The 27,481-nt window shown below is 42.9% G+C and overlaps 1 protein-coding gene across 1 annotated transcript; it reads right to left on the bottom strand.

Annotated features, from left to right (window-relative positions):
- Window positions 1–313: 313 nt before the first annotated feature.
- mrtfba (myocardin related transcription factor Ba) lies at window positions 314–27,466 on the bottom strand. The gene is made up of 17 exons (XM_085465707.1): window positions 27,296–27,466; window positions 18,433–18,514; window positions 16,732–16,969; window positions 11,246–11,311; window positions 11,045–11,100; window positions 10,870–10,945; window positions 10,500–10,661; window positions 10,227–10,390; window positions 10,009–10,137; window positions 9,211–9,458; window positions 8,458–8,629; window positions 6,363–7,370; window positions 6,073–6,180; window positions 5,821–5,970; window positions 5,594–5,728; window positions 5,359–5,419; window positions 314–4,211 (listed from the first exon to the last, which is right to left on the bottom strand). The coding sequence occupies exons 3-17, from the start codon at window positions 16,892–16,894 to the stop codon at window positions 3,718–3,720; spliced, it is 3,192 nt and encodes a 1,063-aa protein (XP_085321833.1). The 5' UTR covers window positions 16,895–16,969; window positions 18,433–18,514; window positions 27,296–27,466; the 3' UTR covers window positions 314–3,717.
- Between the last annotated feature and the right edge of the window lie 15 nt (window positions 27,467–27,481).

Below are 27,481 nucleotides of genomic sequence, written 5' to 3'. Positions count from 1 at the left end.
ACAGGCTGATCTGAGTATCTGACAAACTGCTGACGAGCTGGGATTTTCCCCACACAACCATCATTAGTGTTCACAGACAAAATATTTTTCAATACAGAGAAAATATCCATTGAGCGTCATTTCTCTGGGTAAAATGCAATGACGTCATTTAAATGTCACAAAGCTCAAACAGGCTCTGTAAACATGACAGAGGTTACTGTCCTCAAACGGCCTTCACAGTCAGCAGATCTCAGTCCAACAGACCATCTTTGGGATGTGATGTAGAGTCAAATAGTTCAGATAATGTTGACAAATCTCAATATGGACCAAAAGGTTTTCACAGTACACCAAATCTTTATTGACACATAAAAGCATACAGTACTTATATACATCTTTTTGAGTATTTACAAAATAGAGAGCCCATGGATGTTACACATGTATAAAAATATGCATTACATCTATATAAATATGTACACAATGTGCAAAACATATGGCGTTACAAACAACAAGAGGCATGGCATGGGAGGCGGCGATAAAGAGAGGGGACTGGAACTACTAACAATGCGAAGCCTTAGTTTTTAACCTTTCAGCGTCAATCTGCGATTGAGGATGGAGCCTCTCAGTGCCTCATTTGTAAATTAAATATCCTCCACAGAGCTTTGTTCCACCAACAAATATACAGTGTTCACAGGATGATAAACAGTGCAGGTGAATAAAGAGAGCAGGAGCAGGCAGCTGAAGTCTAACAAGCAAACAGCAATGTTCAGAAAACCTGCAGGAATTCTTCCACGAGAAAAATGAGTTATTTCAATCCTGACACACACCCCTCCCTCCCCCTCGCGGGTAATGAAGTGCGTCTGAACTGTATTACTCTGTAGTAAAGGCTCTTACACGAATAAAATCAAGGCAGGATCTGACACACAGTACAGCATATGTTGAGGGAGAGCAGCTATTATTGCTTTTAGCTGTCCTTGCCTGGGCCAGTCAGCAGCCACAATAGCGAGCTGGGAGTTGCGTCGCATCACAAACGTGTGGATTTACTCCAGCAAAGAGATTTATGTTTATCTGATATGAAAGATTTTGTCTTAGAAAAACAAAAATATACACATAAAACAAGATTAAATGTTGAATCTTTTACTTTAATTCTACAAAGAGAAAAGAGATACAAAAGATAAAAAAATGAGAGTGAGAAATATAATGTTTCACTGCCTTTTTGGCAACAACGTATCGAACGTGACAGCCTTTAACGCTGACAATCAGAAGGAGGAAAAACGCGTTGAACATGAATCAGCCAGTGACTTTCACCGTACGTTTTACTCGTCGCAGTGCGCTCCACGAAGCAGAGGTAAACGAGAATACGAGCTCGTCTCTGAAGGAGCGTGGGATTGACGAGAGTTTGTTAAAACAAGCTGAAAGACGAAGCAGCAGAAGCTGAGAAGGAAGTGTGTGCAGCATTTGGCGTTTCGCTTTTCGTTTGGGATCCGAGCACATCTGCGAGTCCTGGCCTGATCAGGTGATACAATGTGGGACCGCAGCAGGAAGAGAGTCCGCTCGGGCCTCCACATCACTGCTTTTACAGGCAAAAAAAAGAAGAAATCTAAACATTTTTGCCTAATTTGCTAGTTTTTTTTCCCTGTTTCTGTTACCCTGAAGTATCAACAGCTGCTGTTGAAGATGTGCCGTGAAGCCACAAGAGAAGTGAAACATCGCCCTCTACTGCCTGCGACCATAATAACAGGATAAAGTGGTTAAAATGTAAACGTGATTTCACTGACTGATATAAAAAGAACATTAAAAAAAGTCTTAAAATATAAAAAAGTCCCACACAGTTACACTGCATCTGTCCCAAAAACATAAACAAATACAAAGAATTAATATTCAGGTGAGTGAACTTTGATGCCTTCAATTAAAAGGCAGCCTTCACTGACTACTTCCTGCTGTGCATCACACTGTAAAGGTGTCTACGTTTCTCTTTTTTTAAAAACTTTACTCCGAATGAACGACACAGATACAAGAAAAAAAAAAAACAGTAAAACAGTCATCGGGAGCCTTACAAAGAGACAAATTTGGAATATTCAAAGCAGGTTGCAAATGATTGGAGTTGGGAGATGTTTTGCAAATTCCTTTAGACAACTTCAGGGCGGCAGCAGAGTTTGAAGCAGCCATAGACTAAACACGAGTACGATCATGCACACGGAGACACGGCTGTACATGCAAGAGACGGAAAGACAAAGACAAACAAACACAGTCACACACACACACACACAGAGGGGCATGCTTCTCTCACACACTGCCCGGAAACTGACTTTGTCTACAAGCCACAGCAGCTGATGTATCGCCCTTAAACCAGCGGAGTATGATTTTAGAGTATTCCGATTCCTCCAATGAGCAGTCGATCCCGTATTGAAAAGGCTTGTGAACCAAAGCAACCCATCTCTTTTTTAAAAACTAGAGCAATTTCCTCTCCTGTCTCACACACACAAAGTGCAGGCATACTGCGGGACACCCAGATTTAAAGCTCAAAGACATCTTCCGATAACTGGCAGCACACCTATTACAGATGTGTGTCTGCAAATTGATACTTGTTCCCTTTCCTGTTTCGCTAATCAGAAGAAGAAGGAAAAAAAAAAGCTGCCAACTTTTTTTTAGAGTTAAGTCCCACTTTTTAAAAGTACATTCACAATTCGCGACTTGGACAACTGCAGTATCTGCGCAGCCAGTGGCAACGTGATCTTATGTCACAGTCGTGACGATCGCCTTGGATATGCAGTGTTCACATTTCCTTGTTCTGAGGTCAGCGAGGTGCGTCGTCAGATTTGTGCGCCTCTTTAGTGCATAGCTCTCACGTCGACGGGAGGAGCCGCCGCCGCCTCCTCTCGTCGTCGTGTTGTTCTTTAGAGTCATTGGTTGATCAGCTTGACTGATGGGAGTCAACGATAGGTCAGGAGAAAACAGTCACATCTGTTACAAACAAATCACGGACCAGTGCGAACAGAGGCTCGACTTCATTCAGACATTCCTTCACACCTCAGTCTGGCAGCTAGCTGAGTGTATAACCCCGGGCTTAGCATTGGGTGCGTCGTTATAGAGACTCGAGTCTCCTTTTACTTTAGTCTGAGCCTCCAGTCATGTTGTAATCACCAGCTTTTCTAACCTAGCATGTGACAGCACTCACGAGTGTAATTCATATCAGACCTTCAGGAACTGTCTGACACGTTGATCTATCACGATGAGTAAAACAGATGCCGTTTTCCTCTACTAGAAATGATCCCCTCAGCTCAGTTTTCTTAGTGTGGTTTAAACTATTTACAAACAGTCTGTTCTTCCATTTAGCATTTGGCTCTGTCTCCTTGGCTCTGTTTATGATTGCTAAAATCATGACATCAGACACTAAAAAGTCTATTCTGATTAAAAATCCCTTTATTGCAGCGCAGCGTGACCGCAGTCACCTTTCGGCGGACGCTTTCCAGGCCGCCGAGCCGTTACGGGACTCTCTCCTAAAGCTGTGCAAACTCCTGCTTGTAGTTCTGCTCGGATCAGCCTCTCTTCCTCTAGAGTAGTGGGAATATTACAGATGGTATGGATGTACTGGTAAGAGTGGTATGGCACTTAAAGGCCATGTTTTCTCCTTTTATGTATTATTATTACTATTCTTTTTTTATTTAAAATCTCTGAAGCTTTCCCTTCATCCATCCATCCATCTTTCACACTTCTCCATCTTCATCATCAAAGCCTCCATCAGTCCCAGTGCAGGTCATGTGTATCCAGGAAGTCCGTTGGGATCCCCAGTGGTGTCAGCATCCCGCCAGGACCCGGCGGCATGGTGAGGTCCAGCCACTCCATGTTGTCCAGGGCCGGGTCTGACAGGCCCATGTTGAGTGAGGACGAGGAGGAATCGCAGAAAGACAGCTCTGACGTGTCCATGGGTGAGAAGGGCTGCTGGTCCATGAGCTGGGCCTGCAGCTCCTCCATCAGGCCCTGCGTGCGAGGGTCTGACGCAGACGGCGTCTCGGCCAGCGTCCCCTCTAGAAAGGCTTCCAGCTGATTGTCTGTGGCCAGGGACGATAGACCGGGCAAGCACGGGTTCACAAGCATGGAAGGAGGGGCTACCTGGACCTGCGGGGGCGGTCTGGACAGGACGGTGTTGACTGGAAGGGTGGTGATGCTGGCTGTGACAGGGAGAGTCTTGGGGTGAGACACCGGTGAGTTCTGATGGATAAATGGAGTGATTTCTGCAGGCGGGAAAACAAAGATCAAATAAGGATGCAGATTAAAAACTGACATATTTAAACATGTTAGTTTGTCCACAGTGGATCTAAAAAAAGAACTCATTTATAAAGTGATCTTAGATCGTATCGGTTTTTAAAAAGAGTTCAGGCTGTAGAAATAAATCACATCCTTTAAGCCAATTATGAGGCTTACTTATGGGTCAATAACTTGCTGAAAAAAAAAACAGCCATTTCAAAGGATGAGTTTCCTTCTTTGATCATTGATCAGCTCGTGTGCTTTAAGTTATCGTCTTATTGCATCAGTCAATCTCTCCTAAGCTTCAGGATACAGACTCTTTCCCTGATCCTCTCCCTCAAATTACAGTTTTAAATGATTTGTTCCTTTAATGCTCACAAGGCATCCACACACTCATGTAGCAAAGCAGCACCGAGCCTTTGCCCCTCTGAAAACGAGCGCTTCACAGTTAAAAGAGTAACATGTGACTCTCACATGTCACACAACTTTGTTCTGGAGTTGTCAGCTTTGAACACTTGCACAGAGTTTTTAGTTGGACACGCCAACAAAGATTTCAGAGAAGTTATGGAGGTGGGTGTGGCTGCGTTAGTGCTCTCTTTAGGTTCTTCTTCACTTCTTTCAAGATTGTGTGTCACTCACAAGCAGAATAGCAGTGGTGCTTTGTGAAGTGGGTTTTTAGGGATGTGCATCTCTAATTTATTGAGGAGGTTTATTTTTAAAGGAGGAAAGCCTCCACGAAGGTCCCTTCTAATCTCGTCTCATTAACCTTAAAAACAACTCCTAGAAGCTTTTATAGAAGTCCCTGTCATGGTGAATTCAGAGTCTCTCGCTTTTTATTAGTCGGCAGTGTGAGGACGATCGGAGCATTTTATGACTCATCAATGCAGAAAAAGTCAAATTCACATTTCCAAATTACTTGAGTAAAAGTAACCCCTTTTGGCAGTCTGCAGTTTACACGGTACGTGGTCTCTGTTATACATAATATCCAAAAGGCTGATATCAGATCAGCCACAATCAGCTCGAATCTGCCCACACAGCAGCTTATTCACCGTTTCTCTGACACTTGGGGCTTTTTAAACTTCTTCACACTGAACAGAACGTTTTTCTTTGCACCGTCAGTGTGCACCAACTTACCTCCGCTCTCTATAAGGATGTCAAACAGGTCGTCCATTTGCTGGCTGGTTGCTGTGGGAACCTGAAAAGACATTTAAGGACGTTAAGAGACTCGACGCTTTGTAACCAAAAACGAAAAAGCTGCTCAAGGCTGGAAAAACTGGAAGTATACGCCTACGTTTTTTATGCTTCTCTGTACTCTGCACACATCAGTTTCAGTAGTGTGTGTGTCAGCTGTGGCTTGTTTTCATCTAACCTGTGAAACGTTGTTGATGTGAAGACTGCGGCTCTGTTTGATGGCCTCCTCATAGCGGGGAGGCTCTCTGGTCTTAGGAGGCTGGGGAACCAGGGAGGTGGGCTGGAAGATGAAGGTGGGCTGAGGAGAGGAAGGCTGCAAAGATGACAGAGAAAAGATCAAATCAGAGAAATATGTGAAGATCTGAAGAGTTAAGTTCAGAAAAATGCTGAATTCCTGACAGACACCTTATTGAGGGGCCCGTTGGAGATTTGATGGTTCGGTGATGCTCGTGGAGAGAGCTTATTCTCTGGGGAGCTTCTCAAAAAGCACTGGGGATTCATCTCAGGTCTACTCTGGTTCTCCAAGCCAGCAGTGTTATTGCACATAGTCAGAGTCTGCCAAGACATGAGAGAGTCTGACATCAGACCTCTGTGCATCACAGGTCTTTGAGGCTTTTGTGTAGAGCTAACTGGAACTACTAATGAGACGTGACTCACTTGTAGCAGCGGCTGCTGGCTGGGTGCCATCTCCACCTTGGTGGTCTGCAGCTGAGGGACTGAGGAATGGACCAGGCCTGGGTTTGAGACTGTGGCCTGGAGAACAGGCTAGTGCAGAGGAAAGACATGCGAGACCTTAAGACCTCAACTTTACAGAGGATGAGTCGAGATGGTTCTTTCTAGGTTTTATATTAAGATTATCATTAATAATGCCAAGATGAGTTTATAGTAGATCAACACGCACTTACTCTGTGACACCCTCTGCCATGCTACGCCACTGGCTCACTCACCTGCAGGCTGACGGTGGTGCTTGGCAGCTGGATTGCAGCAGCGTTGTTGGGCAGTGACACTGGAAGGAGGATCTGTGTTCCAGCTTGGCCAGTTGCTGTCAACAAAGTCCGAGGCTGACCCAACACCTGGGAAACACCACCCGAGTGGCTGATGAAGAACTGCTGCAGGCTGGGGGGTGTGGGCTGGGACTGTGGCTGGGCTCGGAGTTTGGGACTTTTCTGGGACTGCGAGAGGAGCTGTGGGCTGCTGGTTACTTGAGGCTGACCTGGGGCCTGGATTTGTGTGATGAGCTTGGTTTGGGTCTGCAGCGGCTTGCCAGAAGAAACGGTCACATCCTCCAACTTCACCACTCCTGCCACGGGTGCTGAGAGTGCCTGTGAACCCAGGATTGAGCTTGGGATAGCAGCAGTCGATGAACAATTTGACAGGACTGCACCTTCGACTTTCACCAGGTTAGAGTTGAGGACAGGAGGAACAGAGTTCACAGCAGCTCCTGGAGCGATCTTGGGGGACATAGAGGCAGAGTCACCCTGACCTCTCTTCTCCACTTCCAGTTGCATCTTCAGCACCTCCACCAGCTTCTGCTCCTGCTCCAGCTTCCTCATCAGCTCTTCTATCTGCCGCTCCTTCTCGTGGAGCCTTCTGTCCTTTTCCTCTGGGACTTTGAAAGACTGTGAGGACTGTGGCCCTAACGAGGTCAGCATTTGAATTTCAGACATCCCTACATCCTGCTGGAGGGCGGAGAGATCAAAAGGAACAGGTGAGACAGGCGGCGTAGAGCTCATGCTCTCTGGAGCCACCTGCTGGACTGGGACTACAGCAGGTGTGGTAGTTGTGGTAACCTCCATGGGGATGGCAGATAGGGTAGTAGTGGCAGGAGTGGGGATGCTGGCAGCAGCAGTGGTGCTGGGATTGTCCTGGAAAGGCTTCAGTCTTTCTATCAGATCCGTCTTTGTTCCCGACACTGGGAGGCCACGAAGCTTCAGCTCTAGTTTCAGCTCGGCCACCTGGGAAGACAAAAGGAGGATCACGTCAGCATCAGATTTTAGACTTTAGTAGTCTATTTTTACAGGAGCAGTTCACTCTCTTTGGAAATGTGCTCATTTTATTGCCAAGAATTAGAAGAGAAAAAAAGATTAACATAATTTATGTGTGTTTGTTAAATTTGTAGCTGGAGACAGCAGATGGTTGGCTTTGCATTAAGACGCGGAAAAATGTGGAAACATGTTGGCTGTGCTTAAAGGGACAACAATCCACCAAACAGCACGTCTAAAGCACATCATATCTTGTATGACTCATGATGAGCCATCATAAAACCAACAAATACCAGCCACAAACGCCTGACTTCATACGTGCTGCAGTTTTCAGGCTTTGTGCGAAGACACGCTGCTTCAGGTTGGAGTTTCTGATTTAGTGCGCAGGCAACATAGTGCCATTAATCTTCTCTAATAACACTGTAATAAAGCAAATACCACACTTCAGCACAGAGTCTTTCCTACAGACGTAAGTACTGTGGCACGGACACCTACAGGAGCTGTGAAACTGCAGTGTACAGTTTTTGTGCTGATGTTAATGTTTGGAACGCTGTAGTTACTGAGTCAGCAGAGCACAACTTTACACACTTTGTGCATCGGCACTCTGCAACTTTACATGATGTTAAGTTTTTAACGATTCAACAAAGATCGCACCCACAGGAGCTGCCAAGCAAACCTGTGTCAGGAAGCTCACGGTGCACCGTTTTTGTGCTGATGTTAATGCCAGAGGAGGCTAGGACTTCCTCTGCCAAACAAGCCAGACTTTTACATCTGCTCTGTAACTTTACATGGTCTGACACTTTGCGGCTTGTTGCAGGGGTGCATCTTATTATAGCAAAACATTTTAATTCAGTCAGTTCTCTAGAAGGCCCAGTTTTTTCACAAACATCTATAAAGGCTAAATGCATAGCTAGGTGACACCTGCAGCAATGGGACTGAAAAAAAAAAGAATTCAAAGATTAAGGAGTAGTCATCCAGTACTTTTGTCTATGTTATTTTTCTCTGGGTCAGTTAAACAGAAATTTCCAAAGTGCCTGGGAATGTGATTTTGAACAAATACCTTCATCTCTTCCAGGTTGGCAGGCAGGACACCGGGTTTGCGGTTGGACAGCGAGTTGTTTGGCCGGGCCATTGCTGAAGGCAGAGCAGCAGGGGGAGGTGCAGTGGGCAAAGACACCACAATAGAAGTTGGCAGTGTACTCCCACCGTTATTCTGACCCTCTGCCACAGGTCTGCAGCAGAGGGGGGAGGGGAAAAGACAAACAAAGATGAGGTGATTGTTTTTTTAAGGAAATCCTTTCTGAATTACAGGAATATGAAACAAAAAAAGAGGAAGTGGAGGTGGGAGAGAGGGACGGTGTTGTTATAGAGAGAAGAAAGGCAGAAAGAAGAAAACAAGGAGAGGAAATGGGTTCAAACAGTCCATCCATCCTGTTCCTCTTGCCTCACTAACAACACCAGTCAACCAAATCACAGGCCAACAGCGATTTCAAAGACAGCTTTGCTACACCGCTGCTGCCAGGACTTTCACGAAAACAGCAGCTGGTTCATCAACATCCTGTTAGTTATCAATATGATTAGGCACAAGCCTGTTATTGGCGCTCTGCCTCTCTGTGTTGTTGAAAACAACAATATTTGGCTTTGTTTCATAATTAAAAATCAAATGTCAAGCAAGCCAAACTAGTTTAGAAACACAAAAATAGAAAGAAACCCGTCTGAAGTACAGGTAGAAATAAAACTGCAGAATAACACTGGTTTCAATGTTAACACGGGGGGGGGGGGCTAGTATTTGTAATTTGCTTTGCACACGTACTTGAGCGGTGCTGGTAATATAGTTTGGTAGTTGTAATGCTGCTGCTGTTGGCTGAGGATCTGCAGCTGGAGAAACAGCTGCTGTTGCTGCAGTAACCGGGCGTATGAGGAGTCCATGGGTGCTTCGCTGGCCTCCTGCTTCTGGTCTGGGGGAACATACTGGTGGTACTTAAGCTTTTTCACCCTCGGCTTCGGCTCCTTGCCCTTCTTACTGCGACTCTTCTCTGAGGGAGCTTTCTGCTGACTTTGCTTTGGTGGAAGCAAACGTGGAGGGAAAAAGTATTAACATGTGTTAAACTCAACAACAGTCTCTCCCCTCCAGGGGAGAGGGAGGGGAAACAGGAGGACAAAGGAGGGGGGAACAACTAAGCTGTAGTGCCTCTTCACCTCACTGTACAATACCTTGTGCAATACTTTTTGTAAATAGTCAACAGTGCAATAGACTCAATACTTGAAATGTGCAATTCACTTGTATTTTTATTTTTTATTCCTATTTATTCTATTTATCCCCTTTGTATATTTTATTTATATTTGTTTCTGTGTATATATATATATATATATATATATATATATATATATATATATATATATATATATATGTGTGTGTGTGTGTGTGTGTGTGTGTGTGTGTGTGTATGTATAACAATTCTGTAACTGTAACTTCGGTCGTTGCTGTGCTTTTTTTGGAAATCGAATTTCCCAGAGGAACCCACCCGAGGGATTAATAAAGTTCTATCTTATCTCTTATCTTATCTTATCTTAGAAAAGCAGAAAATGGAAACAGATGCGTTGTGCTTACTTTCACCAGTGTTGGGGCTGGTTTTGGAGGTACAACTGTAGCGACTGGATGAGTGAGGGTGACAGCTGGGTGGCTGGCAGGCGGCTCATTGGTGGCGATTACTTTCATGAAGTCTGTTTTTGGGACGGGCTGCAAAGAAATAATGGGTGGAGGGGGACACACTTAAAACCTCCAATGTCACTGTCGTTAAATAACAACAGTCTGGGCCTCCAGCTGACCTGCAGGATGGTGCTGGGCAGTGCTACTGGAGAGGGCGTCTCTGGTGCTCTGCTCTCCACCGGTGAGGGTGCAGAGCTCTGGGACTCCTGGCTGGCCGGTTGCTCCGGGGACAAAGCGTCGTTGCTGTCTTCCTCAAGAACCTTTGGATAATTCACCTGGCCCACTGAAAGATAGTAAAAATTACAAATCTTTTATCATTATTCAAAGGATCAAACAAAGACATCTTTTTGTACCGATGAATTTAAACGTAAACTAAAATCATGTGTTCTCACCGATGATGGCTTGTTTAACGCTGGAATCCACCGGCAAAATGTTTTTCTCCACCAGCTCCATTGGGCCTGGTCGCTGGGCGATCTTCTCGTTGAGGTTGTCTGCTAGTCGGGCTCTCTTCAGTTTCATCTGAGTGGCCTGTAGTGAAGGTTCTGCTCCGGTCTCTGGGGACGACAATAAAAATTGTTATACAATCAGTCATAAATCAAATCAGCTAAATGCTCTAACATCAAGTTAAAAATACATCCTTTCTTGCTTAAATATGACATCAGTCTTTCTATTTCAACACTTTAAAGCACCACAGGAAACAATACTTAAAGCATTGTTAAAAAAAAGAAGTTTGTGCATTGTGAAATAGGCAATTATTAGAACCTTGCAGGATGTGCATCCTGACCAGCTCTGCTCTTTCTGGACGACTGCGGATCTTATGTTTGAGAAAATTCTCAGTCTGGAGAGGAAGGCAGACACAGATCAGTTAATTACTTAAATTTTACTGTTACTAACAACTCAAGTTTACATTTATGTAGTTTTTTCCCCATAAACTTACCCGGGCTCTCTCCAAGCTGCGAATCTGCCCGTGGAAAGCTGCCGGACTCTTCAAAGCTGCAATACAAAACATTTTCATCTACTTTATTCACAAATTATTATCATAATTTTTTTTAATGTCTCCTGAGTTATCAGTATGAACCAGGGTACCACTTTGTTATTATTTCCCACCCACGCCACAATAGCTGTTGCAGTTACTCACGTGGCATAATGCCCTGGTCCACCAGCTGCTCCCGGGTTCGCCTCTGCTGGAGTCTCAGCTGCAGCACTGAAAGCAAACATGGAAAAGCAAATTTAACTGCTATGTAGAGAAAAAGATGAGAAACCTTGCTTGATGCTTAATGAGAACTACGAAAGCGAGGAAATAAAATAGGGAAGACAAACACAGAAAACCCAAAAGATGACGAGAAAAATGTCTCACTAATGCAACTCATAGTGTACTCATCGTGCTGACGTTATGTATATTTTCATGTTTAGGATGACTGTGCAGACTTTCACGCTAAATGCTCTGCAGCTGATCACATCTTTACAAACGGGGTTAAACAAAGAGGTGCACGCTAGCGTGGCGAGTCTCTCCCAGGTATTAGAATTCTGCCGTTTTAGGCGATTGAACCTAAAACCCTGTTATTGTTTTGTTACTTCACTCCTCAAATCTGCCTGGTAAGACTCAAATCGTGACTGTAACAGTCGCTGCTGAGGGATGGGAGGCATTTCACTGAAACCAATTTGAGATGAGTTTGTTTGCCTCGTCTGTATCGTCGACACATCATAAGACGTAAAAGTGTTTTTGTAACTGCAATACACTACAGGAGCAGTATCACCTATATCGCCTGCTAAGACTGCACTCAACACTAATGAAGAAGAACGGAGCGCGAAACAGGAGGATGGAAGAAAATGTTAAAAATAAAAAATAAAAGTTTGGTTTCTCCCCCCCCCCCATGTAAAAGCACAGAAAACAAAGTTAAATGCAGAGTGCAAAGCATTGATGCTGCTTCATTACAAGCATTTAAATGCCGCATACTGGGGCTGTGATGTCATCACTGAACGGCGCAGTTTTAGAGCGCGCAGCGTTGATACCTCGTTTATGCTGCTGTTTGTACAGTAATGTTTATGTTAGCTTACCTGTAGGAAGCTTCTCAGAATGTTTGCTAAGCCAACACGAGTCAGTTTTGTTAGCTAATGAGTGAAATATGATAGTAAAGCATTAAACAGGGGCACTCGAAAAGAATCTGCACCTCTCAAATGGCTGAAGTCACGACAGAGAGCATTGTTATCAGCAGCTGGGAACATCGTCTCAAAGATAAGAGCAGGCCTCACTCCAGAGCACGTCCAATTAATCATCTGTAAACTTTGGAAACTTGTTATTTTGGACTAGAAAATAAAATCTTTTTGATTGAATTGGAAGCTTTATTTGAGCTTATGGGCAGCAGCCATTTTTACTTTCCTATCTGCACATTATTTTTTGTTTAAATACTATGAGGACTTTAATTTGTATTAAATAAAAATATTAGCCATTTCATTTTTATCGAGCAATGTTAAAAACACAGCTGATTATTTTAAAATTCATGTTTCCTGGGTCATTATTTGAATTTGCTGTGAGACGAGACAACAGGGTGATTTCACAGGTGGGCAGACTTCAGCAGGTGGAGCCTGGAACAGGAGGTTTGCCCAAAGGGAGCAGAGATTAGAGTTATTGAGATAATCGTCGACTAATTGAAGAAAATTTGCAGATTAGCCGGTCTTAAAAATAACGTTTAGTTGGAACCCTACACCAGACTGCACTGTTTCTTAGAGTTTCAAAGCAGTTGCTGACTCAGCGCTGCAAGACACTGAACGTAAAAAGGCAGCAACAACTGCATGCTCAGCAGAAACCGCTTCTCTCAGAAACACCAGCACACAGCTTTAATGGGATTTCATTAAGAGACAGTCACACAGGGACGTATACACTGAGTGGGAGTTGCAAATGCCCACAGATTAAGCACCGGGCACAAGTACAGTTACTTCTGTATTCACAGGAAGGGACACGTCAAAATTACTGTGAAATACAAACTCCTACAACACAACAGGAAACAGCTGCCTCACCAATATTTTGTCTTTCCCATCTGTTTACCGCCAATCGCTTTCATAACTGATGCCCATTTTACAGACGAAACTGGTATTAAAGGCAACGCAGCTCCGGTCAAAAATTTACAGAAATAATTGCCGATTCAAAAAAAGAAAAAAAAAAAAATCAGTAACGTGGACTCTCGCTGCGCTCTGTAAACACTGCGAGCCAGGTTTCGGTGGAGACATGTATGCTTAAGGTGATTCAGTTAAGACTTCCAGTAAACAACGTCCCCGAATTCCTCCGGGAAACGGCGCTCAGACTGACAAACACACGATGACCTGTGACCTCAGCAGTGTGAAGGGAAACTGTGGATATGAATGAGGCGTTTATGCGCTCACACAGAAATAAGGAAGTAAAAGAAATGAGTGTTGTTAAACCAGTACCAGTACCACACACAATATATATTAGAGATTATGTGTAAGCAGACTAACGAAAAAACACTGGAGACACAGCAGGTTTGACTGCCTTTGTAAAGCGTTTGCTTTGCCTGCGCCTTCAGTGCAGCCTCTCTGCTCAGATTTGCTAAACTAAAAGAAATTAAAAGATAACTACTTAAACGTTTACAACTCAGGACACCTTTTGATTTTAAGCCCTTCTTTAAAGTTTTCCTAATAACAATCTGCAGCAATCAGACACTGAAAGCAAACTTGTGAGATAAGGAGAAATGAGACAGGAAAAAAACAGCATGGTTACTGTTAAAATATTTGAATGCTGGACAGTGCAAGTGTTTCAGAGTACGGAGGAAGTGGAGACAACCAGGGTGGAGTAAAAGATAAGGTCTTTATCACAGAGTCTCTGCTAAGTTCCAGTATTCTGTATGAATCAGGCATACTGATTGCTTCCCGGCTGCAGCTCCTAAAATGTGGAACAATTTGCCTTTGCACATTAGACGGGCCTCCTCTCAATAGTTTTTTAAACCCACCTTTGACACCTTGTGAGATGTTTTAATTTTACTTTTGTTCTATTGTCCTTCTCGTTTTACGTCTTTCGTGTATTATTCTGTATAGCACTTTGGTCCTTTGTGGCTGTGTAACAGTGCAGCCTGCTCGGAGTGTCTTTGAGTTAGTGTGAGCTGTCCTGAGACAATTAATTGCTCACAGTTGTTAATAAATTTAACAGTAGGGAGATTACACAGCCGCTGGCAGAGGCACACATTAGCAAACACCCTGACAGCTGCTTAATATGACGCTGAAATGGAAAGTGTTGCTGGTGAGCTCAGCAGTTTGTCAAAAGCACTCCTAACCACCGCGGTGTATTTATTTGGACAGTATTAAATGAGTAATGATAACATCCTAATGAAACCCATCATAAATAAAGATTATACAGGGTGGGCCATTTATATGGATACACCGTAATAAAATGGGAATGGTTGGTGATATTAAAGTCCTGTTTGTGGCACATTAGTATATGTGAGGGGCAAACTCCTCAAGATGGGTGGTTTAGAAGTCGGCCATCTTGGATACAACTTTTGTTTTTTTCCAATAGGAAGAGGGTCATGTGACACATCAAACTTATTGGCAATGTCACAAGAAAAACAATGGTGTGCTTGGTTTCAACGTAACTTCATTCTTTCATGAGTTATTTACAAGTTTCCCTCCCTGTGGGCTTCAAACTATTTTACATGATCTATATATAAGCTTCGACATGTGATCCTAAAAGAGAGAAGTCATTTGTATTTGTGGAAACGTGGCCTGTATTTATTTCTTTACTTGCTCTCAGTCTGATAAACAATAATTTCATAAAATACTCGATTAAAATCAGTCAGACACGTCCACACCATCTCTTCTACCAAAACCCTGTACAGGGTGGCAGGACAAACTTCACATCTTAGAAGAGAGCCGGAGATCAATAATAACTACTGATAAACACAGAGTGTGAAAAGGTAACTTGAGAAGAAACACTCAGTGCATTATGGGAAGTCCCCAGCAGCCCAGGCCTTTTTCAGAACAACTAAGGGAGGGTTCAGAGTCACCCGAAACAGGCCTAATTATAAGCTTTATCAAAAAAAAGTAGAGCTGGTGTCTGTTTCCTGTATCCAAACTGGTTCCACAGCAGAGGGCCTGAAATCTGACACTGATTAACACACCGTTACCCTGTTTCTGAGAGGCTTGTGAGCTGCCCACGTGACAGACCATCCAGCCATGAAACAGTCGTGCATTTCTGTATTACTCATGCTTAGGCATGTCAGCCTGTCATGTGACATCCAAACAGAGACAGAAAAGTTTGTGAGTTGCAAGAGATCAGCCAGCGCTACACTTGGCTAGAGAACACGTGCGATACGCATCTATCACCCGTTCTGGTCCATTTCTTAAAACCGCGAATTCCAAAAATAAACACCTCAAGTGAGATGGACTTCCTGTTCAGAGAAGTCAGTTACTCAAAGCTAATTATAGGTAGAACTCACAATTTGCAAACATAAAAAGAAAATCAACAGCTTGGTGGAGATTCGTTTTATTCTTATTATTTGTTTGCATATAAACTTCTGCTTACCAACTTCAATTTTTAGGCTACTTCCTTTTCAGACTCCTAATCTTTGTCAAAACAACCTCAAAACCCTTAATCTCCAAACTCCATCCTGCTGATAGTGGTGCTGTAATTCTCCTCCTCTCCCTCCAGACTCTCTGAGCTCGCCACAGCTTAAGACTCAGAGCCGTCTGATGGCAGACAGATTAACACCTGCATGATAAAAGCCAATATGAGAGGAGGGACTCTGCGGTTGGCAAAGTGCTGTGGAGGGCTCAGAGGGTGGAAAGTATGAGGTATGTTTTCTCACTGGAGGGGAAATGACAAAAGCCGAGATGATGAGTGGGTGCTACTACTGTTGACATTCCACAGAAATTTTCCGCAGTCAAGCCGTTTCTCCTGCGAAATCCTACAGTCACCCAGAACGTGTTAAATCCAGTCTGGAGCAGCTTTGATTAAAACCCACTGCAGCATTTGTTGACTTGCATCTGACGAATTAAGATTTTCTTGGGAATCATGATCAATACCGCAGTGACTGGACTGAATGGCTTAACTGGTCTCCATACGCCAGTCTAAGCCACGATTAGAAGCTGGCGGTGAACCGAACCCGCTCCCAAAGCCTGGTATTTGCATAGCCATCCATCAGTGTCATATTCAGTCCCATGTGGATGCCAAAACAACACTGACACTGTGAGGATTTAGAAGCAGAGCTGGTGGAGGAATCAGGAGTTGAGGACTGAAGCGTGATTGGCTAATAGAGTGGCAGTTAGTGACTGCACATCTTTGTATTTACATTATTGGACAGTGTGTGCGCTATCAACGCATGCAATCTTCAAATACAGTATTTGGCATCTTCAGTTTACACGGTTTCTGCTGATTTTATCTACGAAACTATTTTGTCTGTGTTTTATCTGTATGCATGTAGCTGATAATAATGCTTGTTATTCTCTAACACCTTAGAGAATAACACAGAAAGAGGGATTTACACATATCACTTTTCTCCGTTTTTCACTGCTTTTTAAATAATGTCACTCAGTTTGTGCTGCAGCAGAGACAGGAAGTGTGGGAAGCCAACAGAGATGAACTGTGGAGGTTGTGTGGCAGCAGTGTATCCTCACCATTTTTGCGTTCACTGAGCGGAGGCAGGCTCTGTGTGGGCTGCAGCGACAGCTCCTCCATCTCATGGGTCACAGCCTCGCTCTGGGGACTGGGCACCAGTAGATTTGACATCTCGCAATCCCCCTCTGCTCCTAACTGCCTCTGGGAAGCCTGGGGCTCCATCCTGCCTCAGGAGGTTGGGGAGGCTCTGAGGCAACCAACGGATCACCGTCCCTGTGTGTAATGTCTCCCTGCTACCTGTGTAAGAGCAACAGGAAAGAAGAGAAAGAGGAGTATCAGTTAAAATCCTTCCTCAACAGGAGGAATGCGTCACTCAACGATACTTTGTGGGCTCCTCGAAAATAACGCTAATTCAGAATAACGAGCATCATCATCCTGTTGGTATGACTGCTTCACCCAACTGGTGAAATGCTAAGGGTGGCATTTCATTTCAGCCATCTGGAACAGCTCAGTCGCAGCCCAAATTATTCATTAAGCCAGCTGGGTTGGCTATTATACTGAATAATCACTTCAAACCGCTGCTCAAGAGAAACAACGCCAATTTGTGCATGAATGTTCTCTCTGTTCCGACAGGCTTCATAATCCGGAGCATGACGTCGTTGTGGTGGTTTCAAACGGAGGGAACGGAAACATTTCGGGGAGCAACACAAACAGTTTAGTATCCATGGCGTCCCAACAGTCTGCTCGGTCTGAGCCATTTATCGCTCTCCAGCAGCACCCAAATCTATCCATTCCTGGACCTAAGCACTCTTTAATAACCATCCTGATGTGCTGCTTTTGGCTGAGAAGCACCCTGTTCCTATTGCATCTTTCTTTTCTCCCCTCAAGTGTCAAAGGCATCACACAGACCACAGAGTCTGCAGCACCATAAGACATGCAACAAATGCTTGGACTTGAAATCAGTTTTCATTTATAAGTCTCTGCTCTCGCAGCGCTCCACTACACTGTTTTCCTTTAAGATCTGTGCCAGTTTCACAGACCAACATCAAGAGTCTGCAGCTCCATTAATCTGGCATTAAGTACTAACAGGGGAGTCATTGCCAGTTAACTTGACATTTATTCTCAGTTGGTCCATGTTAACTGCTGCAACCACTACAAAATTCACCCCAGTCGCCAAAACTTTGGTTTCTAATCCATCACCACTCACTGCCTCTTATATGATGATTATGTGCTATTAAAACAACCTGGTTCAGCGACAATTCGGGCCTTGAAGTTCAGCAGTGTAACCTCAATGGCTTTCTGTGGTAAAACTGCAGAAACAGTGTTTCACACAGTGACTGTAGAGGTCAGACATTTTCTAAGAAGGGTGCATGCGTCTAAAGAGAGACACAAGCCTACTTTTTTAAGTTTGCAATTTAAATTACCAAGTACTTTGGAACAAAAAGCAACAGGGCGACATACTCCAGTGCATTTCCAGTGAGTCTCATCCTCTGGATGGATGACACACTCCTGGACCGGTTATCCCTCCAGTCTGTCCAAAAGACCAGACTTAAACGCAAAAACTGCCACGTAAACAAAAACAGCCTTGAAATAGAGAAGTGATCAAGAAAAATGGATGGATGGATGCTTGTTCCCACACTACGTTAAAACAAATGCAGTTTGTCTGTTAGCTTGCTGGCACACAGCTGGGACGCCGATGCAAAGAAAACCATCGCCTTGGGTGGTAACTGTATATGAGCTGTTGATGGGACCATTCCTACCTGAGGAAGCAGCAGACAAGGGACGGAGAAAGAAGTCTTGGCTAGTTGCTGTGAAGAGTCACACTAAGCCATTGAGTCGAATCTGGAAGGAGAGAGAAAAACAAACATCATGAGAATGAAACTCACAAGTGCAGCATGTTTTCCTTTTTTTCAGATGACTCAGTGACACTGGACAGTCAGTGTATAATCCTACACCACATTCAGTGCTAAGCCTGTTTCACTAAAAGTCTCTTCTGTTTCTGTCTAGTCATAATGGCTGTTACATTTAAAGAAGAAAAAAAAAAGCAGTAAGCTTTATTTTCCTTTATTTCTGAAAAGCGGTGGCTGAATATTAGCGTGTTTTCAGACCACCAAACCAGAGTTTCACATAATAGAGGGGCAAGAGAAACCACACTGAGAAACAACTACTTGAACCTAATGAGAAATCCGATCTGCAAAACATGGTGCCACTGTGATGCTGCTTTAAAAGGTGCGGCGAATAAAAGTAGTAAGCACCACTTCAAAATGCCGCAATGGATGCGGCCGACACTCAAAGCTTCATCTGGGTCTGAAAAATCACGTTCAAAGGTTGCACGGAAAACATGCACACTATGATCGTCTATACAAAGACAACAGAAACTGCAGCTGTAGTGCAGCATCATACTGCAGCATGAGGCAGAGAAAAGGAATCAATCAGCCACACAAAGAAGCTTTTAATCCTCTCTGAGATGTGTGCAAAGTAGATAACTTAATTAGGATAAGACTCATGCATCAATTCACTGACACTCTGGAAAGATAATGGCCTTGTGCCACATTTCTCATACTGCATGCCCATGTACATACCCGTGCTTCTGTATGGAGTGTTTGTGCAGTGAAAATGAAGCTTTTATAAAAAGGTATTCTACGTGCATAAATGCTAAAAGTTGGTTATTTTAGCCTATTGCTGTGTGGCTGCTAAGCAGTATGACAAGATCTTAATACAACAACCTTTAAGCACCTGTGTGCCACATCACGTTTGTGCATTACAGTAAGATTGCCAGTTATCTTGTTGATGCAGGTTCCTCCCTAACAGCAGTAACAAATGCAGTTTAGCATATTTTAGCCTGTTCAACAACTTCACTTCAAAAACTCACATCGGTCAGACTATAAAAATGAAGCTAGATGGATTTCGTATCACAAGAGTGAACGGCAGGAGAGAACAGCAGTGCAGCATTCCAGCAGCCAGACCTCCGTGACATGTGCGAGTACATGTTGAGCGAACAAGTGAGTGCGAGAAAGGGGGAAGTGAAAGAGAGAGGAAGGGCCCAACAACTGTCGCAGCTGAAGAGGTTTTGTGGGATAAACATCGGTGGTCCCCCTCGCAGAATCAAAGAGCAGATCCAGACGGCAGGCGCAGCATGTTGCTGTGCCCTCTGTTCTTTTAATGGCACGAGGCAACAAGCCGCACATTCCTCATCAAAGGGTAATGCGCACAAACACACCTCTAGAAACAAAAGGGTGCTTAACATTAGCGAGTGAGCGGTCGCTACTCATTCACACAGGTAATAGATGTGCCGCACGACTGGCTTCACCTTCCAGATGCAGAAGCTGCATGTATATTTTACTGTTTATGATTCTGCCCGTGGGCGTGTTACAGACACAGACCACTGTTCGGTGCAATCACAAACACATAAACAAGGACACCCTTCGCTTCCCTGTCAGCACACATTTGTCATCCAGTTTTCTCTACTGTAATGTGCAAAATAAGATCTTGAGCAACGCCTCACTTCTCTATATCATGATAGGAAAATGGGAAATGGGTGCAGTAACAAATTGAAATGTGTGCAAACACACATGGAAATAGATTATAGGAGGCTAAAACTATTTTTAAAATTCCAGTGAGCTTGAAAGTCAATATTTGTTCTACTGCACAGGCCGAACTCTCTTTTTCCAGGAACAGTTCTCCAGGCTTCTTGAAGGACACTCAAAGCTCTTCTTTGGATCCTGCACAAACACTGTACAGACTATGAATGTACAATACATCAGTTTGAGTTAATGCTAGGCTCGTTGATATTTACAGATGGCAGTGGCTGAAAAGATAAACACTTTTCACACGGGAATTCTGAACAATGATGCAAGAACCGGGTTAGCACACCGACTGCTGTCGTCTTCATATGTAGCGCACAACACGAGATGGTCACCTCAAGACAAGTACAGGAGGGAGCTGCCCGGGTAAGACATGAGCAGGCGGGAATTCACCGAACAACTACCACTGCCATGCTCACGTGTACTTTAACTTTGCATTTGTTTTGGACAAAGACCATTTAATGGTTGATTTGCCTGCATCAGATTTTTCTCTTCTCACACGCAGCACCATTATGCAGTATTTACGAACGTTCAGGGCTGCGGCGCACATGTGCAAACATCCATTTCAAACCAGTTCAGATACAATTATTGTTACAATGTCTTATTTTGAGGAATTTCCCTTTCAACGACAAAATTTAAAAAAAAAAAAAAAAATGCCTGTACAGGGCGATGACGACGAACACAGTCAAGTTAACTTTAAGTATTTGCATAGGTAGGGATGAAGACAGCGAAAGGGGTTTTCAAAGTATTTGGAGCTCAGCCGAGGTACCATGGAAATAACAGCCTATGAATTAGAGCAGGGCGATATGGCCAAAAATATTTATCACGATATATATTTGAAAATTTGCGATAACGATATAACTGACGATATAATTGATGCGAGACAAAATACAACTCCACAACATTACTAGCGCAAAATACAACCTTCCATTTATTTTCACTTAAACAAGAAGCTGGTTTTTATGTACATTAAAGCTTTATAAAAATGTAACAGTGCAAATGCAAATTCCTTGCTGAAAGTTTAACCAAAAGGCATTTCCAGTAGAAATGGGCTGACATATCCTGAGCATAGCCATGTATAATATCCACTGAAGTTAAAAAGAGGTGCTTTGCAACATTAAACTGCAGTGTGCAGTACGCATTTTTCGGACCATAAGGTGCACGGGATTATAAGGCACATTAAGCGAAACAAAGCAGTCAGATAAATCAAACTTTATTAAACTCATTCTTCTTGCTTCCGCCACTTCTGTACCATTGATTCATTAATGTTGAATTCTCTGGCAGCTGAGCTATTCCCATGTTGTTGCAGTATATTAATGACTGACCTCGTATTGTGGATGGATTATCTCAGTTGTTCTCCTGACTGAAGTTTGGTCCGTTTACAGCATCCTGCCATGCGATTGCATTTGTCTCTAACTATCAGGAACCTTAACGTTAACTTTTATAAGTGGAAAAGTTAGAGCTGGGCGATAGAACGATAACGATATGTATCGCGATATAACTTTTACTCGATAGAGAAATTAAGCTATCGCGATAGACCTCGCCGCTCTTGTCCTCTTAAAAAAAAAAAAAAAAAAAAAAAAAAAAAAAAAAAAAAGGGTCAGCCGATCCGAATTCAGTAGCGCAGAGCCGAACCAATCACAGCCGCAGCGTCACGTCGCGTGACTTGTTACGTACAGCGCAAGTGCCAAGCCGCACGTGTTTGTTTGGGAAGCAGCCAGCGGGTAATGGAGCCAGCGCATAATGGAGGAAATGAGCGTGACCGAAGAGAAAACAGATGATGGTTCCAACGCCGGTGAGATTGTTGAACGGAAGAGCCATAGAAGTTCCGTAGTGTGAAGGTATTTTGGCTATTTCAAGTCTGACAAAAAACAGAGTAGCGCGCACTGTAAATTGTGCCGAAAGCAAGTCTGGAAATACAATAAACTGGTGCATGCGTCACACTGTGCGCCACGTTATTGTTTCGGTGAAATGAATACTGTTACTGTTACTTCTACTAGGGCTGCTCAATTAATCGAATTTTAATCACGATTACGATCTGGGCTTTCAACGATCATTAAAAATGACTGAGCCGATTATTAGCCCCTCCCTCATTTATCCGCGACACCTTAAAGGCCGGTCCGTGAAAATATTGTCGGGCATAAACCGGTCCGTGGCGCAAAAAAGGTTGGAGACCGCTGATTAAGAGGACCCGAGGGAAGCTCGGAAAGCTAAGCAGAAGTTATTTGGAGAGGAGAGTGACTGCTGTTGGTTGAAAAGAGAGTTTAAAAAAAAAAAAACTTCAGTGGTGTTGCACACTATTTTATATTATTTTTTAAAGTCATTGTTAACCCTTTAAAGCCGGTCAGAGCAGCACGCTCCGTTTTGCGTAACTATTTTTAAATCCCTGTAGAACCTGAACCGCGTAAGCTAGCGCAATAATTTGTTTTGCATATGAAACCGGAGGAGTTGTACTTACATCTTATGCCATCAGCTTGTCCTCTGTCACGGTTTCATTCCACATATAGCTTTGCAAAAATTGCATAAAAAGCGCTTGCAGGAACAAAAACATAATATTCCAGAAACACGCTTTGCCGTTCCTATCAGCTGTTCGTAACACTTCCCACAGTGAAATTATGCACATGCTGTTTTCTTTGCAAATTTGCATCATAGGATTGTTTTTTGTTTTTCCTGCAGTATATAAAAATTGCTGTATCTCCAAAATAAAACTATGAAGACACTCAAAATAAATTTCCTGTGGTGGGAAACAATTTTTTGCAACTTTATTGTATTTAAAGTTTTGAGGGATAAACCTCTTAAATTTCTCCAAGTAGAAATATATGTAAACAAAACAAAAGCGATTTTCAATTTTTTTTGTAGTTTATTGCACTTTTTTGCAATTTATGTAATTACTATGGACTTAATGCATACATATTATTAAAATATGGGCTATAACAGTTGTATTGATGTATAGCAACTTGAAATGCTCCCACAAATGGCACTACAGCATGTAAAAAAATAATATAAGCTCTGGTGGACTTGGTTCTATAGTAGGTCTTAAAGGGTTAAATAAATATCGTCAAATAATCGTGATCTCAATTTCAGTGAAAATAATCGTGATTACCATTTTTGCCATAATCGAGCAGCCCTAACTTCTACTCTCTGCAGTGTTTAAATGCTTACATATACACACAGTTACTGTCCGTCCACACATACGACTCAGTTCTGCTTCTATGCCCCAGCTTTGTTTACTTTTTCCCACCGAGGCTTCTAGACTTCTGATTGGCCAACATTTCTGCACGGTTAGGAATCTAGCGCCACCTGCTGCTTTGGCATGTTCATAGCAGTGTTTTCCTTCATTTCTGCCTTTATGTGTGGACGGGATTATTTTTTAAAACGAAAACGGAAAATCTCAGTTTTCAAAAATACCCGTGTACGCGTGGACGTAGCCTCAGTCTCTGACTGGAAGCGCTAATTCATCATTCGGCTTTTGTCAGACTAAAGTAACTGTTTGAAAAGCTAAGCTATACAATAAGGAGAGATTGAGAATTTCCTTTTAGTTCTCAGTTTATTTGATACTGACAAAAGTTAGTCAGTTTTGTCTGTTCTTCTGTAAAACAAACTAAGATTTATTTTTAGAATTAATATTTTGTTTCTAAGTGGAATTGACAATTTAGTCTGTTTCGTTTGTTCTATTTTGAAACTTAAACGCTTTAGCGGCTGCCTTTTGTGTAGTTTGCAATATTTGCCTTTATTTATCTGAAAAAGTCTCATGTTCCTTAAGTACATCTACCCTGTTGAACTTATTATGGGAAATAAATATTTAAATAAAAACAAGCTGCTGATTATTTCACATTTTACTTGTGAGCAACGGCACATTTAAATCTTACAAATATAGTTATTTGGCTTATATCGTGATAGATATCGTTATCGCCTGAAATGAAAAAAACATATCGTGATATGAAAAAATCTCATATCGCCCAGCTCTAGGAAAAGTGTTAGTGTTCGTCCTCCAGCTTCACTGTTTATGTTATGCTAATATAGCTGTGTCGCTAGCGATCACGTAGCACATCATTATATACCAACTAGCCCAACTTCAGTAACCCTACAAACGTCACTGCTGTTTAGTTTCCTGTCTTCATTTATGTTGGAAGTGATAGCAGAGCTGTAAGTTTGAATTTTTTCAGAAATCTCTCAGTCAGAACGTGCTATATCATGCTTAGGTAACTAGCGAAACTAGCGAGCTAACTTCCGCTAGCTTCCTGCTAACTTCTAACTCCGTTAAATGTAATAAATTCTGTTTTCATGGATGCCTGGAAGTTAAACTTCATAATTACACCTGGTAAAGCAGCAATGCTGATTGTTTTATTAAAGATGAACGAATTTAGACAGTTTTTAACTCTCAGTGATGCTGCAGTGTTCGTTTGACCTGAAGAATACGGAGTTTAGGACCCAGATTACTCCCAGATTTAAGAGCATCTTAGTCCGACAAATACGACAATAACGACGGCCGCTTGCATGTTCTGCAAAAAAATGTGCTTTGTCGTGTATCTGACGGACAAACACCAAACCAGTTCCACATCACTGAAGTTGCACCATTTTTACAAACCAATTCTGGTTCATCTGTTTCACTCAACAATCGGCCATGTGCGTATGAAAACAAAGGCACTGCGCATGCGCGTTTTACTCATATTCTATCGCGATATTTCATTTTCCTATCGTTGCCTAACATTATACCGGTATTACCGTGAACGGTATAATATGGCCCAGCCCTACTATGAATGACTATGCCATCCTTAGATCATTGCGCTTGCTAAACTAGAGCTAAAAATAAACGTCCTCCTGGTGAGACTTCTGAAAAGTCAAACAGATTTCAGATGGTGATTCGGAGGCATTTCTCTACATTATCAATGCTGACTGGAGATGTTAGCACAGTGCGGTGTTCTCAGCTAAAGCCAAACGAGCCACAGAGGATTTTAAGATTAACTAAACTAACACTGGCTTCAGGTTTTATCTGTGTCCGATTATCTGCAGCGTGACAAAGGAAGATCAGTCAAGGCAACAAAGGTGTCCAGGCTGATGACAGAATGTGGGTGTGCCTGCTGCCTTAGGCTCTTCTTTCTCTTTCACTGCCTTATAAAAAAATAAAATAAAAAAAACAGGCTACACTCGTGCCATACAGGTGACATAATTTATGGCATTTTACCGGGAAAAGTGTCTTGATTGTCTTGAGAGAAAAAGGCCTATATAGAAAAAAAAAAGGACAACATTTCTTAAGCAGAGAGCAGGATTCTAGAGGTAAAACAATAAAACAATTTATACAATATTAAAAGCAATGGAAAGTGGTTTACAATCACAATAGCTTTGCAGGCATCGCTGCAGCCACAGAGATATGTACCCACAGCCGTTGCAAACATGTCTGAAGAGAAGGTCATGGGCCACCTTACAAATAGCCCTGTAGAGAATCCCAGTGATAAGGCAGCCACACACACCCATTCTCTTAAACAGCCTGAGATAACTGAAATTCTGAGACCTAGTGTCCACACTGTCTTCATAGAAAAACGCACAGACTGAACATCCCCTCTGATGAACTGCCATGTCATGTAGTCCTGTTTAGGACATGCCTGTTTGGCATGGCACAGCAACAAAAAGAAAATCAAGTACTCTTTTTTTTTTTAAGTCACAGCATGCTATTCTTCAGTATGAAACACAGCTCAGCTTCAGCTCAAACAACAGAACAATGTGTAGGGCGTACATGAGAGCCGCTTTTGAGCAGTTTGAGTCTGCAGATTTCTGAGCCTTCAATAGACCAGGTCTTGCAGGACAAAAATGTCTGCTTTTAACCAAAGATAAGACAGGAATTATGTCATCACCCTGCCTCATTCAGCCACAGTCGCTGCTCTGCTCTTGTTTCCCACAGACACACATGTGGTGTCGTTTCCTTCCTGGCTGCCTTAGGGGACTTTGCTCAAAAGATCCCCTTCAAAAGAAGAAGAGAAATAAGAAAGAACCCGTACAAACAGACCAGGTAAACCACACTAAAAGTTTCAGTGTGGTGACACCTAAGCAAAATTAAAACTGCGACTCGGAGGATTTATAAAAGCCCCTAATTTCCCAGCGCATTGGGCTGCTTCTTTGGCCTGTTCTATTTTGCATGACAAGCACCGCAATACTGGAAACCGCAGTACTGTTGCAAACTAACCCTACACTAAAAGGCAGAAAAAATAACCTACAGCCTCCGTATATTTCCGTTCCCATGCAACCATATGCACAATGTTTAAGATAACGTGAATAATTCACACTTTACAGTGACACGCTGACTCGACAGAGCCGCCTCTGAATAAACGCTTCCTGCCAGTCTGCATGACTCACACACAGGCTGTTTGGATTTGCTGCACCACAACCTCTAGACATTTTTATTTTACTTCTATTTGTTTTTTCACTTCATTAGACTAGGAAGGCTGGAAGAGAACATGCCGGTGTTTCAGTAAGCCAGGAGACTCAGTACACTGCGACAGTATTACTTGAGAAATTGGCCTGTCGGCTCACTAACACACTGTATGCCATGCCTTGCAATTCAGACAGTATCCGCAGTTAGCTAGAAGGAAATGGCTGAAATAAACACACACCTTGCACAAACACCATACTCACAAAAGGCTAGTCTGTTTAAGCAGCAATAATAGATTTTCCCGAGGGAGTGTTATTGAGTGAGACGGCTGGGCTGTTATCGCAGAGGCGAGTGGGTGTGGGTTAAGCTAAGGCTGGATAACTACTTTAAATCTGACAGGGGAGTGAGTTACAGACAGCGACGAACATAAAATATAATGAAGCGCTTTCATGACTGTCATTTCTAGGAAAGGGAATAAATACACATCAAGTTACAGTCAAATGAGCCTTGTCCATGCTTTCCTTACCAAGCCACGCTCTGCTGTCTAGGTCTGCACATCACGAATGCTCCTCAACAACAACCTCCTAACATTTTCTCCAGTTAGCTCGCTCCAGCTAACATGGGCTAACATGCTAAAAACAAGACAGCGCCGCCCCGGGTTTGTGCTCTTACCGAAATATGACGACTTGAAAAGCGAATCCATCCGAGCCGTGGTCTGCAACGAGGTATCCAAATTGCGTCAACGGAATTATGCTAAGTATTCAGTTTTTTTTTTATTCGTCTAGCTCTGAGATTGAAGTTTATTTCGCGGACTAAAATGGCTGCGACTGGTCTAGGTTCGGATGCAGAGTGACGTAA

This window comes from Copadichromis virginalis, linkage group LG8, assembly GCF_057382275.1.
Source record: "Copadichromis virginalis isolate Kocher_CV1m ecotype Utaka linkage group LG8, C_Virginalis_male_GT1.1, whole genome shotgun sequence".
Taxonomy (NCBI): Eukaryota; Metazoa; Chordata; class Actinopteri; order Cichliformes; family Cichlidae; genus Copadichromis; species Copadichromis virginalis.
This window is presented reverse-complemented; position numbering and strand designations above follow the sequence as displayed.

Bases quoted from the DNA above. Each gene is read 5' to 3' on its own strand.
- mrtfba (XM_085465707.1), bottom strand. From the start codon at position 16,894: ATGGAGCCCCAGGCTTCCCAGAGGCAGTTAGGAGCAGAGGGGGATTGC. The intron at 10,391-10,499 runs GTGAGAACACAT...ACTATCTTTCAG, and splicing joins CGTTAAACAAGCCATCATCG to TGGGCCAGGTGAATTATCCA. The intron at 9,459-10,008 runs GTAAGCACAACG...CTTCCACCAAAG, and splicing joins CAGCCCCAACACTGGTGAAA to CAAAGTCAGCAGAAAGCTCC.